Below are 15,371 nucleotides of genomic sequence, written 5' to 3'. Positions count from 1 at the left end.
TTACTCTCCTTTGACATCCAGCCTCAGCACCTTGTATAAGCCTTGTTTTAGCTCTTTGCTCTTGAGTGCATACACCATGGGGTTCAGAGCAGGGGGGATAACATTGTGCAGCACATTCAGCAGAACCGGGATGACGGGAACTGACATTTTTGCACTATGAGTGATGGACATGACAATGATGACTGTGTAGAAGAAAAGGATTAAGATGAGGTGAGAAGTGCAGGTGCTTAAGGCCTTAGATGCAGCTTCTGCAGAGTTCAGCTTCAACACAGACCGAAGAATCAAAGCGTATGAAATCATAATCAAACCCAGGTCACTTCCCATGACTGCCCAAGCCAGGAACAGCTGGGTGATGCTGTTGATTTTTCTGTCATCACAAGATAAGCTAGTGACCCCCAGATTAGTACAAAAACAATGGTCGATTTTATTCCTGGAACAGTAATTTCTCTGGGCAGCCAACACAGGTACTGACAAGGGAGCCACACAGTTTCTGAGGGCCATAAACACAGTTGCTTTGACCACAAAAGAGTCAGTAACAATTGAAGAGTACCTCAGTGGTCTGCAAATCGCCACATACCTATCTACGGCCATGCAGACAAAGATCCCTGACTCCATGGCAACAAAAACATGGATGGCGTACATCTGAGCAAAGCACTCGTTGAAACTGATGCCCTTAGCATTGAACCATAAAATGGCTAAAATCTTAGGCATGATGGTGGTTGCCAAGCCCATGTCTACTATAGCCAGGATGCCCAGGAAATGGTACATAGGCTGGTGTAGTGATGCGTCTTGGTAAATGACAGTCACGATAAGTGTGTTGGCAATGAGAGCCAAGACATAGAGCAGAGCCAGGGGCAGGGACAGCCAGTGCTGCCAGCTATGGATGCCTGGAAATCCCATCAGAATGAACTCAGACACCTGGAACTTAGAGCTGTTGTAATCTCTGAGGATCTGGAACATCTCTTGATGATGATGATGATAATGGTGGTGGTAACAACAACAAATGCTCCCTTAAAACTCCTGGTTTTCTGTGTGACAGGATTGGATGGCAACTTGTCCAGAGTATGATATTGAGGGATGATTTTGCGTCTTCATCTTTCCATCTTGTCACTTGTGACACAGGAACTCTCATTGGTGGCACATCATATTTTTAATCCATCAAATCATTCACGGAATTTTATGGTACAGACTGTGTTTTCCTACAATCTCCTAACTGAGGAATAGAATATTAGAGGAAATCAGATATTGTTAATGATCTTCCATGAAGTGAATCATTGACTCTGTGCATGATGGAAATAACCTGATATTACAGTAGAAGATTTGGCTTATAGTTACTTTGGAGACATAAAATATAGACTACAACAGAGATTTTTTTATGTACAAATTTTTCTTTGCTAATGTCTTAGATTGTAGTGTGTTGTAGAACAGAAGTCTTTCTACTTACATATATAAGAAACTTTTATTAATAGTATGTAAATATAGACATGTAATTAATAAATATGTGTTTACCTTATAATGGAAAATAAACTAAAATGAAATATTGTTCGTTTTTATTTTGGGTTTGTTGTGAGCTGAATTTAGGTCCTCCTGCATGGCGGTATTCTACCACTGGTTTACATCCCAAAAGCTAACCATTAAGATATTTATTGCCATGTGATATACATTTTCAAATTAACATGTATAAGTTTATGTGAGGCTAGGTGCATTACAAGACAAACGACTTGTGTGCTCAAGAGAGGACAAGCTTCCCCCTCATTCCTAGACATCAGTTTTCTCTTTCCTCCTTGCTAAAGGTAGCCAAGCTCTTAAATGTTAACATTGCAATCAACCTTGCCTTTTTATACAAAAACCTTGAAAATTCCTGAAAAATAAATTAAGCAGAAATATGTCCTTACTTTCTAGCTTGAAACTGTCACAGATTTTTAAGAGATCATTACTTTTTACCCCCTCAATAGTAACAGTCAACATTTTTTTCAACATTTTTTGAGACAGGCTATTACTGCTTGGCCTCACTGTCTTGGGACTCACTAGGTAGACCAGTTAGGCCTTGAGCTCAGACAGATCTACCTGCCTCTGAGTGCTGCAAATAGGGGCACATGCCACCACCCGCTGGGACAGCCAACTCTCAGTGCCTATGTTCATGCATCAGAAGCAAGTGGGAGACCAAGGAATCCACGAGCACTTTGGAGTGTATATTTAAAGCATATCTCCAAGATGGTGTCTTGTATCCTTAAGTTTATTTCCATGTGTGAGGTAAATGTGCTCTTTATATTACCCATGTTTACTTTATTAGCATAATTCTAGTGACTACTATTGGTTTACCTTCTGCATCTTCAATATCTTTACAAACTTCTCAGCCAGAGATTCAGTCTAACAGTGACCAACACAATACTTAGTATAAATTAAAACATTTTTCAATAAAATACAAAATGATTTCAATATTATACACCTTTATTTTCCCAGCAAAAACAGACTTCTCTTATGCAAGAGTTCTGTAGAAATAATAACCTGAAACATGACATCTCAGTGCGCAGAACAATACTGAACGTGATTTATTTCCATCTTCCCTTCCATCCTCAGTCTTTATAGCCCATGTTTCCCCTTAACATCACAGTAGACTCACCCGATTCGGCTTTGCTGCTAATATAGATGAAACACACAGATGGTCTAAGCATGTCTTGAAAGAAGACGGTAAGTTAGATTTTGCTTCTGAAGGACAAGGAGTACAGGGGACAAACACGTGTCCAGAGCGTGAGTGGCATCTCTTCCACCGCTACTTATTTGGCCCTTATTCACATCTCACTCCCAGCATTTTCAGTGATGCCTGTTTGTGCAGGGAAAATACAGATTTTCGTGAAAAGCTACACAGAAATGAAACCTGAAAACTGTAGGGACCATCTTCCCCAAAGAATGAGCAACTTTTTTCATGACTGTCTTTGATCTAGGTGAATGGAACAAAAAATGCCTTTCTGAGAATCAGTCAATTGGACAATCAGTGGGATACCCTGAAAGCAGCTGTGCCCTGTAACAAAGCTTCTTTGTAATGGATCTGCAACTACTCACAAAAACACCCTGTGCCCGGACAGCCTACCCAGTGTCCAGATGGAAAAAAAAAAGAGAGAGAGCTGAAAAATAATCTGCTCCAGGTGTTCAGGTTGGTGATCCAAAAACATCGGGATCCTGCTCTATATACTGTGCTTATCCACAAACATGGCCCTTCGTCTCTAAATCCCCTGGTATCTGAAATATTGAACTGACCCTTTGAAGGACGGTTGTGTTCGGGATCCCAGAGGATGTAGCTGAGCTTCAGAGACAAAAGTGTTGTTGTGAAAACAAGGTAACCCTATGGGAGGAGGACAAGTAGAGCTTGTCACTCTACTGCTTTCTGATGACACGTAAGTGAGCGGTGTCATTCATATTATGCACGTGGGTGTTTGTGAGCGTCCACTTGCACACACTCGTTTAATCGTTACTAAGGGCTTTGCTTCATCAACATTATTTCAAAACAAGAAAGAAGGGATTTATAACAATTTTATAGTTGTTCTATTTTATGAACATTTAATGTGTTGAGTATTTCACACAAACGCGGGTTTTTATCACATATATCCACTACTCCCCAATATAAGTCCTCCCGGAAATCCCTTGCCAAACCCTGTCTCAACTTGACCTCTTTTTATAGCCCACTGAGTCTTATCAGTAATTTCCGTATGCAAATGTGTAGCGTCGTTCCCGGAGTATGGGTCACTTTCCTAAAGAACACTTGAGTCTCCCTACTCCAGCAGCCTTTTAGCTGTGAAAGCTCCTCAGCCATGGGTGACACTTCATGAACTCTTCTCTCATCTGTGTTGAAATCTTAGCTTGCGTGCTCTTGTGCAAGGTGCCGTGAGCTCATAAGAGCAATGACCCTGTCATTACTGGAAGACATTGTTTTGCAACTGCCCTCCCCAATCTGGCTCTTACACCTTTTCTGGTCCCCCTCATCCACAGTATTCCCTGAGCCATGAGGGGAGCAGGTATAATTTCCCCTTTAGGGCTGAACACCCCACAGTTACTCAGTCTCTCTGCTCTGAACAATTGTTATACCAATTGCTGTTCACTGCTAAACCAAGATTTCTAGGTAAGGGTAGAAAGCTGCACGGATCTATGCTTATACAGATAAGTACTTACAGGGCAGTTTGATATTATGTCTGTTTCACAAAAGAAAACAGTAGTAAGATCTCCACTAGTGCCTATGATGTACCCATTTGTGGGCTCATGGACACTTTTACAGTACCAAGTGTGAGTTCTGTCCCATGGAGTGAACCCTAAATCCAGTCAGAAATCCATTGATTATCCCATACCATCCAAGATACCAAAGGGAAGTATTTTGCCAAGTCAGTCATGACTGTACTAGCAAGATTCACAGCTGGGATAGACTACTGATGACTTTTCTCTCCTACCAACGTATGGACCACATTCTGGTAGAAAGGAAATCCACAGTCATTACAAGCTTTATTTCTCCATGTTCTATGGCCCAGATATGAGTGTCTTCAGCAATAAGGTCTATGATCAAGTTCAAGCAGTAACTATGAACAAGGGCAACAACCTGCTTTGTTCTTCTTCATAGTGTTACTGCTGTAGCTTATATAACTTCATAACTGGACTAGCTGTCATTTGGTTACTTTATTTCCTTTTGATTTTGTGAGTTTTCTTTGGGTTTGTTTGTTTGTTTTTTGACTCATGTAGCCCAGGCTGGTTTCAAATTCACTATGGAGCTGAGAAAGACTTTAAACTCCTGATTTCCCTGCCTTTTGCATCTAAACATATTACAGGTATGTTCCGTCATGCCTATCTCCACTTTGTTTTTTTCTCAAGGAAAAGGTCATTGGTCATCTCCCAATGATGTAACAGATTTGTTTGGGATGAACTTTCTTTTCTTATTTTGAATTAATAGATTACATTTATGTTACTACATAGCAGGTACAGTATTGAGAACTTTCTGTGTATTCACAGACTTAATCCCCACTACCATCTTAGCAATATTTTTGTACCCTGCCTTTTTACTGAGTAAATAACAGTAATGTTGAGATGAGGCTTCTTCAAGAATTGATGGCAAATTTTAACTCTCCATTTCTTGGGAATCTGGCAGTAAATATATAAGCACATGATTAACCTTTCTCATCTTGTGATCAAATACGCCACAAAAGCAACATAAGAGGTTGTTTACCTAGTCTCACAGTTCGAGGGGAACAGATTCAGCCTGCCGTGGCAGGGAAGGCATGGCGTTAGGCTCACGATGCAATGCGTAACCTTGCATCTCAGTCAGAAATTGCAAAAAGATTACTCTGTGTGTGCTACTTGGCTTCCCATTCTCTTACTCTGAAGCATCACCACATGGGAGGTGGGAATTTCCATTCCAGAAGCTCCCTCACAGACATGCCCACAGATTTGTTTGACAGAAGACTCTAAGCCTTGCCAAGTTGACAAAATTGGCCACCACACTCTTGTATAATGTATGTGTGCTTTGTAGGTATTATTCTTGAAGTTTCCAAGTTAATTTATTTATTTCTATGACTTGTTTCCTTATGCCTTAGTTTCTATTAAATCTTCCGAATATCAGATGAAGACATCTTTTACATTTTCCATGGATCTTGTCCTAAGAACCTTCATCTTTTTCAGAAGGAGCTCCCTGATACAGCAATGTGTGCTGACCTGGATACCAGTGTATTGGAACTGTTGAGGTCCAGAGAATATCACACTGAATTACGAAGCTTGGGTTCAACCCTCCAGTTTGTCAAATGCCTCCTATTTGCCCTTGGTCACCCCTGACCCACATTCACTTGTAGTATTTCCATAGTCTCTCGGAATAAACCTCCAGTGACTACAGCGATTACTCAGCACTGGGTTCTGGATGAGTCGGTACTGCCTGATCGTTTGCCACTCACTGTTTCTCCCTCTCTCCCTGGTTTGCTTTTGGGGGCTTGCACTGAATGCTAACAGACTGGTTTTGTGAGAGTCACTGTTGTGTTCTGAGTAACAGTGTTCTTCAAAACAGATATTCTTAAAATGTAAAACCAAAGAAAACATTGGGACCTAGTGAGACAAGTGTTTCATTGTTCTTGGAGCTGAAATATGATTATGATCCTGCCTGATGGAGAGGGGCAGAGAATTCCTTTTTGTTGATGTAATATTGTCCATTTATGTCACACAGGTATGTTTGCAAGCCATTTCCTTTTAGGTCCCATTACCAACACCAAAACTCTTCTGAAACTTCATCCACCTTAAAAATCTCCACCTCTGCCTTGGGAAATACACGATTCCTGACTTATATTTTTTTTCTTTCTCTCTTTATTTATTGACTTACTTACATACTTACTTATTCCTCTCTCATACAATACATCTCAATAGCAGTTTCTGCTCCTTAAATTCCTTGTAACTTCTCCCCTTCCTCCAGATCCACTCCTCTTGTCTTTCCCTTCAGAAAAGAGCAGGCTTTAAAGGGATGTCGCCAAGCATCCATAACAAGATACAGTAAGACTAGGCTTAAGCCCTCATGTCAAAGTTGGATGAGGTAGCTAGGAAAGTGTCAGGATGATCAACCATATTTTGCAATTTTAACTCTGTGGTTGTATAAAAATCTTCTTATATTTTGGTATCACTTATAAATTTAAAATTATTAATATTATGACAAATGTTATCTGATATTTTTACATGCAGTAAATAGCAAGTTAAATGATACATATTAGGTATTAAAGTATTTTTGAATGGATATCCTGATTAATGAAATTTAAAGTTACTTTAAACATTTAAAATTATAATCCAATATTTTTGTTTGGGGAATACAAAGGAAACTATCATTAAAACATTTTATACCTCATAAATAAGCAGAAAAAAGAATTTTCCCAAAGCACATACAATTAGGAAAAAATGAAAAATTCCTCACAAAGAAGGAAGAAAAATGATTTATAGAAATTCAAATGTTTCTATTAAAAATAAATAAGTTGACTAACACCACAAACAGATCATAATTCAGTTAGTTTTTTAAACAATATAAAGCACATAAAATTAAAATTTTTCTTAAAATATGGGTAAGTGTGCAAACATACTAAAATAAAATAATGACAATATACCCAGAAAAAGAAAAAAGCTATAAGAGAATCAGAAAGTTCTTAATGTAGTACAGTGCCAGCTGATGTACTGCACTGACATAGCTCTGGGTCTGTCTAACATTCTTAAAAATATCCCTCCTAACTTTGACAATACACAGATTTATGAATGGGGCTGTTATTTAAATCAGATCCTTGGCACATCTAAAATGTCTACTTTACCATTAATAATTTGTCTTAAGCACCAAGAAACCTCAAAGAGCCTTGAAGGTACTTTTTATCAAAAGGACAAGAACAGCCTATATAAAATCTGTTTCCATGAATGCTAAAATGCCATTATATCTGTCTATATGTTTCCTTCACACTTTGAATATGTTACATTTTTCAGATTACTTTCACAGATCTTATTAAACAAAATAAAACCTATAGGTCATTATGTATATGTGTGTGTGCTTGTATGCACCTGAAACTAAGATTATCCACACGTATAGTTGATTGCCAGTAAATAAAGATTAAATTCATCTTCATGGACAATTGTGTAATACGTACTAAAATGTCACAAGTTGTTGCAAAGAGAAGAATATCATGACTTGTTTCTAAATGTTCTTGACTAGACCAACTCTACTTTTGGTAGTGGCCACACAAAACATGCCAACAGTGAAATTAAGGAAAGCAGAGGTATATATGAAACAAAGATATAAAATGTATTTCTGATATATGTGCTCTATTCTGAAGAGTGTTTTCAAAGCTTTTATCAAGGTAATGACTCTAACTACAGCTTTAATTATTTCAACTAAGTTGAAACCATTTTAAATCTTGTTCTGAATACCCATCAAGAGATCTACATTCACGTCAAAGTAATACCTAATAACCACAGAATACATTTTGCCAAAAGCAATTTCGGTATATCTTACTCCTTACATCCCAGCACTCAGGAGGCAGAGGCATGAGGATCTCTGTGAATCCCAGGGCAGCCAGAGCTACACACAGAGAAGCCCTGTTTTTGAAAAAAAAAAAAAATAGAAAGAAAGAAAGAAAGAAAGAAAGAAAGAAAGAAAGAAAGAAAACAATCTTAAGTTATCTGATGCAGAAATAAATTGTATTTTCTGGTCAATACACAACTATGATCCATCTCTGATGTGCCCTTCTCTACTATCCAATCTAGTAAACATAAATTACAGTTTTTAATAGAAGCCTATATAGCCCAATAGTAAAACATGGCTGTTTCTTCTTCTTACATAGCCTTTTTTAATTGCAAGAAAATAAAATAAATAGTTTCATGGGGAAAATTTTCTTTCAGGACTTATGTACTTGTATTTTATGTGCAGGAGTGTTTTGCTTGGATGTGTAAATGTGTTGTGTTTGTGTCTGGTAACCCAGCTGGGCCAGAAGAGGGAGCTGGGTCCCTCGGAGTGGACTGGGAAGCAGAAGGTTTGGGTTCCTGTGTGGGTGTTCTCTTCACCCTGGTGTCCTGGTGTCTTCCTAACCCCCGAGCCGGCTCTCCAGCCTCCATACACTGTTTTAAAAGTGGTGCTCACAGAAATATCATCTTAGTTTTCTGATGTAAGCAATCCAAGAAATACTTAGTGCATTTCTCGTGCATACACCACCACAGTGCAAAAGCATTTCTGTTACCTCAAAAAGAACCTTAATACTTAATCGTTTTTATTACCTCTCCTCTTTACTTCATAAGGCATTAATTTTTTCTGTTTCATGAATTTATTTATTCAAGACACTTACTGTAAGTGGCATAACGCAGTCTTTACTTTTATGTCTAGCTCATTATTGCAAGTATATCAATCTTTCATTTCTTTATGTCTGAGTAACCTCTGGCACTGATAATATTCATTTGTGTTTATACCTCAGCCCTGGATGAACATTTAGGGTTGTTTACATTTTTAAGCTCTTTTTTTTTAAAAAAAAAACCTGAAAATATCTTTTTTTTAACAGGTGTAGTAGATTTTGTGTAGGAAAATCCCAAATAATTCACAGTAATACTGTTACATCCTATTTAGAAATTAGCACATGATCACCACAAAAAAAGCAGTTGTATGTCCATATATTGACAATGAGGAGTCAAAAAAGTAAAATCAAGAAGTAATTTCCTGTGTAGCAAATATGCTTTGTAAAGAGAGTGCAAGGCACCAGAACCACAAACTGTAACACATTGCTAAAAGGAACTTAAAAAGAAGTCTTGCTAAAGAAGACCAAAAGAAGTAGGAGGATTTACTAGGGTTGGAGGATGAAAAGTTATTACATCGCTGTCTGAAGGTTCCACATAGTGAATGAAACTACTACCAAAGTCTAACTGCCTTCTCCTTTTTACCTTTCTGAGGACCAAGGCCCAGAGCACTGCACATGCTGGCAAACACTCTACCACTGATTCCCAGCCCTTCAGCAATTTTTCTCTTTATTTTTTTTTAAAAAGGTATGTGATAATAAATTCTTACAGAATTTTATACACTGGGTCTTCCCCTTTTATTAAAAATAGATTATTTTCTCATATAATATATTCTGATAACAGTGTCCCCTTCCTCTACTCCTCCCAGCTCTTCACTATCTTCCCTCCCATCCAAATACACTCACACAGGATGCTAGGACATACCAACAAAACATAACAAAATAAAATATGATAAGATAAAATGAAAACTTTATCACATCAAGATTGGACAAGATAAGTCAACCCCAAGAGAAGGCACAAAAACTAGAGACCAAATCATTGACACTCTCAGGAGTTCCTTACAAATAATAAACTGAAAGCTATAGTATATACTTAGAGGATCTAGCACAACTGTGTCAGCCCCGAGCTTGCTGCTTCAGTCTTTGGGTTCATATGAACCTTCCTCAGCTGATGTGGAGAGTCTTATTTTCCTGGTGTCCTCTGCCCTCTCTGACTCTTACGCTATTTCTGGTTCCTCTTCTGCAAGCTTCTCTGAGCACTGATGGGAGAGATTTGGAGACATCTCATTAAGAGATGTGTGTTCAAAGGTCTCTCTCTCTCTCTCTCTCTCTCTCTCTCTCTCTCTCTCTGGCATATGTATGTGTGATATGTGCCTGTAGGTCTATGTTCCCATCTGATGCAGGAGGAAGCTTCTCTGATAATGGCTGAATAAGGCTCTTACCCCTGAATAGAGCGCAATATCCTCAGGAGTAATTTTATTGTTACTTTCTTTTAGACCAATGGTATTTTGTATTACCCTATATCTTTGTACTATCTAGTCTGAGATTCATGATCACCCATGCAGTGTTGGATATTGGATCCATCTCATGGAATGAGCTTTAAGTCAAATCCAATACTGGTTGGTTATTCACAGAAGCTTTGTGCCATGCCACGGACTGACCCAGCTGGGTCCCACAACCATGGGAGAATCAGTGTTTTTGGATATCAGGTTAGACACAGGTAGGCGAATGACAGACAGAGGCCACACTGAAGAGTGTTTAATTCTGCTGCAATCTTACTGAAGTCAGGCTAATAATTTTATAGTAATTACACAAGGAAACACCTTAAAGTTGGCATGCTTCTCAGAACACTTAGATTTTTACCAAGAATACAAAGTTTACATTTTAACTCGAAAGTGTAGCCAAACATAAAGCAGTGCCCACAAGAAATCTTGGCCTGAGAACTTTTGATCAAAGCAAACAAAGGACAAAAAAAACCTCAAACTGCAGTTTCATTATTGCTAACCAGTGAAGAGGAAAGTCAGGAGCTAAATCAGATGCCTGCCAAAATCTTTCTCTGTATTAAAATCTAAATACACCTTTGTTAACCATCCTCCCATATGTCTTGCTAAAAATTTACGATCCTCCTTAGAGATAAGACGCCAAGGGGGACACGCTCAAGCCAGCTGTACTTTCCCATGCTCTCTTTCCCTAAAGAGGAGTCCATTTTTTTTTTCTTGTAATGCTTCCTGATACTGAATCTGATTCATTACTTCTTTTAAAATTTTGTTTTTCTTCCATTCTAGTCTTGTTAAAGCTTTTAATAATCTATTAAAAATGTGTTTCCTTGAATAGTTATTTGTACTGTTTCAAGAATCATAGAGAAACAGCGAAAAAGCTCATCAATCCAATCTTGCACTCGAGCAAGCGTGGGACTTTTAGAATACGTCTTTTTGGCTTAGATGGCCATGTTAGGGTTCTTGCTAGGGACCTCCAGGGAGCGTGTAGCAAAGAAAACGTATCCCCCGTCTAGTAGCACAATCTACTGATATGCTACACAGACGACGCTGGAGAGGGTGTAGCAGTGCCACCTTTGCTCTTGCATTATCCGTCAAATAAACAGATGATAGGACAGATCATAGATCTAAGGAGTCGCGGCTGTGTTGGTGTTTGTGTCTTCCTTTTGGTAGCCTGCGGAGTACCTTCCAACACCAAATAGAACATAGGGATGAAGGCTCTCTGGAAGCACCAGCTGGACCTCTTCATATTCAATGAGTTTTATGGGTGTTATATTCAGCAATGGGCTCTTGATGCCAGTTCTCAGAGGGTAACCTTTGGCTTGGCAAGAGCTTGGATTGTTTGGCGATTCCCAAGAAATCCTTTCTTTGGCCAACAACTCAATCATATGTAACACAGTACCAGTACTGGAAGTTCATTTGATGACACAAGATCGCCGGTTGGGACTCTGTCTCCTCCATTGTTGGGTCTTTTATGTGGTTTGTGTAACTGTTGCCTCATAAAATAATCTGGGCAATGTTCCTTTTGTTTTTATTTTGTGGAATACTTTGAGGAATATTGGCATTAACTCTTCTCTGAAAGCCTGGTAAAATTCTGTGCTAAAACCATCTAACTCTGAGGGTTTTTTGGTTGGGAGACTGTTAATGATTGTTTCTACTTTACAAAGGGTTATAGGTCTGTTTAAAATTCTTGTCTGATCTTGATTTAACTTAATTAACTGGTGTTATATATTTGAGGAAAAAATCCAGTTTGGTGGAGTGCAGGTTTTTAAGGAATGTCCTTATGATTTGTAGATTTCCTCAGTGTCTTTTGTGATGAGGCCCTTTTCATTTCTGACTTTGGATATTCTCTCTCTGCTTTTAGTTAATTTGGATAGGGGTTTGTTGATCTTGTTGATTTTCTCAAAGAACCAAATCTTTGTTTCATTAATTCTTTGTCTTTTTCTCTTTGTGTTTTGTTGATTTCAGCCCTGAGATTGATTGTTTCTTGCCATCGCTCCTTTGAGTCTGATTTCTTCATTTTTCTCTAGAGCTTTTGGGTGTGCTGTTAAGTAGCTAGTAGATCTCCCCAGTGTTTTGTTGTTTTCTTTTGTTTTGTTTTGTTTTGTTTTGTTTTGTTTTGTTTTGTTTTGTGTAGACACTTAGTGTTATGACTTTCCCTCTTAGAACTGCCTCCATTGTGCTCCTTAAGTTTAGACATCTTGGGTATTCCTTTTTATTCAGTTTTAGAAAGTGTTTAATTTTTTTTCTTATTTTCTATCTTGACCCATTTTTCCTTCAGTAGAGAGTTGTTCAATTTCCATGAGTTTGTAGGCTTTCTGTTTTTTTCTGTTGTTGTTGATATTCAGTTTTAATCCATGCTAGTCTGATAGGATATAGGGAGTTATTTCAATTTTCTTTTATCTAGTGGTCTTGAATTTTGATAATATTCAACTCCTTTTCTCCATCTGCTCTCAGATTCACCCCTCCACCTTCACCTCCCTCCCCACCCAATTTTGTGACTGCTTCTTTCTTTTTTTAAAATGGCAAACAGAAAACATCCAGTCATCTTCATGCTGTCCAACTATCCTTGAAATGCTGCCTCCCCTTCCAAGGTAATATTTTTAACCAATGAGATCTCTTTAAGAAATCATGGTGTAGCTACAAACATAAAAAAAAAAAATCAAAGTTTTCTGGTTGATGTAAAATACTCCTAATAAGTACCACTTGCCCTATCAGTGGACTGGGGAAGGGGCATGGGAGGAGAAAAGGGAGGAAGGACAGGGCTGGGATGGGTGAGGGGAGGGAGCTAGAGTAGGGATACAAAGTGAATCAATTATAATAAATAAAAAATAAATGAAATATATACATCATTACCTGAATGAGCAAATGAATGCTATACAGGTTCACTCTTTTAAAATATGCATTTTCCATATGTTACTAACAGTTTAAAAGAGCTCAACTATATCTTTGTCCTGGAAGGAAAGAAAGAAAGAAAAGAAAGAAAGAAAGAAGGAAGGAAACGCTGCCTACCCTGAAGTGTGATGGGCCTGCAAGTTTAAGGAAAACTCCCTCTCCCACAAGCCGGCATGTTTCAATAGCTCCTCAGCTCGTGCTGTGATTCTGTGCCCGTCTTCCCCGCCCATGCTGATATTCCCCCTGGTTTGGGTTTAGCTCTTCTGCATGCTGTCACAGTTCCCACGAGTGCCTATGTGCATGCACCATTTCTCGCAATCCTTCCGTACAGTTGTCCGTGAAAATCTCTGAGCCTGTGGTGGCTCTGAGAGTGGAATAGGTACTTTTGGAAACTAGGGTAAGCCTGCCGAGCCTCTCCTTCCCCGCTCAGCGGCCAGTTATGTCAGTTGCCACCTAACTTCCTTGATGAGGGTGGAGAGACTTGCTGATCCACGGGTGTCCCAATCAGAGTAGACTGCCTGGCCAGTGAGTCACAGCATCCTCTTGTTTCCAGCTCCTGAAAGCTGCGACTGCATGCTCATGCCACTACCCCTGGCTGTTTTACGTTAGTTCTGAGGGTCACAGAATTCTTGTGATTGCATGACAAGCACTTTACCAAGGAAGCCATATCCCAAGTTTTTAAATAATTTTATACATGTGTGAATTTCACACATTACACTTTACTTACATCATTTCCATTCCTTTCTATAACCCCTCTCCTTTCCTGTCTCCATCCCACCTCAAATCTATGAACTCTTCTTTAATTGTGTATAAATGCATATGTGCATATATATTAATATACCCTACATCACCAAGTCCATTTAGTGTTGCTGACTATGTACATGTTTTAGGCTGACCACTTGGATAATGTATTGGGAGACAGCTCCTAAGGAAAACTTAGTCTCCTCTCTCAGGATCCACTGTGCTCTGGTAGTTCTTCGTGTGGAGTATAGCCTTGTGAGATTGCCCACATTCACCGTGGGAGGTCCACTGGTGGTGTCATTATGAAGATCTTGTTTTAGGCAACCACACTGTTGGGCTTTCATAGTAGCGGCTTTCCCGTTCTCTCTAGAAGGTACTATCTAGCAGCAGGTGCCCTCTTCCTCTTCTTCTAATAATATTCCTTCTTATTTGTCTATTGTTTTTCCTGAGCCTTGGGTGTATAAGTTCCAATTTAGTTGCCTCACTGGGTTTGGACATCCTATAGTCACATATTCTGTATCTTTTGATGAGTTCTGTATCTCTGTAACAGCCTTCAGCACCTATTTTAAAGATAGCGTCATCTTACAGGTCATTAAATGTGATACAGTATAAAAGTATTTATGGAACGAATGAATGAATGAAAATTGATGACTATTTTGAGAGAATCTTTTCTTTACTGCTGAACAAAGAATAGTAAGAATAAAGATGGTGTTTACTTTCCTTGTAAGAATCAGCTCAACTAATGACACATTAAATATATTATTTCTCTGGATAACGTTTTACTAATTTAATCAAATCTTTAAATATTAGAGAAACATTTGATTTTATTATATTCACAATTGGAAAAAAGTTAAAAATTAAAATTTAATAGTTTCTTATATGGTGTTTTTATGCAAAACATGCATTTTCTTAAATGTGTTTCAGAGAATTAGCTGTTTCTGGCGTGCATGATCTTTAAGACACTCTTGAAAGAAATGGGACAGCCAATTGTTCTGCTGTGAAATAATTATGTGGTAGTGGTTTGGATAAGAAAAGCCTAGCTAGCCCAATAGGAGTCTATCGAGATACCTACATACTAAAAGTGAATTGTATCCATGACTTAATGAGAAATATCCCTGTCTTTTCAAGAAAGAAAGAAGTATTTAATAAAAGAAGTAATTTGTATAAATTTTATGTATACTTATATGTATCCATATGTATACACACAAAGATATATATGTATATACATACACACACATATTCTAGCAGAAGCAACAACTGACAAATATTATAAAAATTACATTTGATATATTAAAACAAGATTCAACATCCTTATGCTTTACTCATGTTTCATTAGGTTTTGTCAATGAAACATCGTCTCTCTAGTAGATTAGTTCTTCCAAAGAGTGAGAAGCTAGAGTTATAGGAAGACTGGTGGGCCTCCCAGGAATGTTGAGGAATACAACATTTAGCAAGGTCTAGTTTTTAGTGCCTT

At 38.3% G+C, this 15,371-nt stretch overlaps 1 protein-coding gene across 1 annotated transcript; it reads right to left on the bottom strand.

The window, feature by feature from the left end:
* On the bottom strand, positions 1-1,133 carry LOC110558347 (putative olfactory receptor 56B2). The gene has a single exon (XM_021653191.2). It carries the CDS (start codon positions 958-960, stop codon positions 1-3), a length of 960 nt encoding a protein of 319 aa, XP_021508866.1. The 5' UTR covers positions 961-1,133.
* Positions 1,134-15,371: the final 14,238 nt, after the last annotated feature.

This window comes from Meriones unguiculatus, chromosome 14 (assembly GCF_030254825.1).
Source record: "Meriones unguiculatus strain TT.TT164.6M chromosome 14, Bangor_MerUng_6.1, whole genome shotgun sequence".
Lineage (NCBI taxonomy): Eukaryota > Metazoa > Chordata > Mammalia > Rodentia > Muridae > Meriones > Meriones unguiculatus.
Note: the sequence above shows the minus strand (reverse complement) of the source record. Positions and strands in the feature narration are given on the sequence as shown.

Coding starts and splice junctions, on each gene's coding strand:
- LOC110558347 (XM_021653191.2), bottom strand. CDS start 960: ATGTTCCAGATCCTCAGAGATTACAACAGCTCTAAGTTCCAGGTGTCT.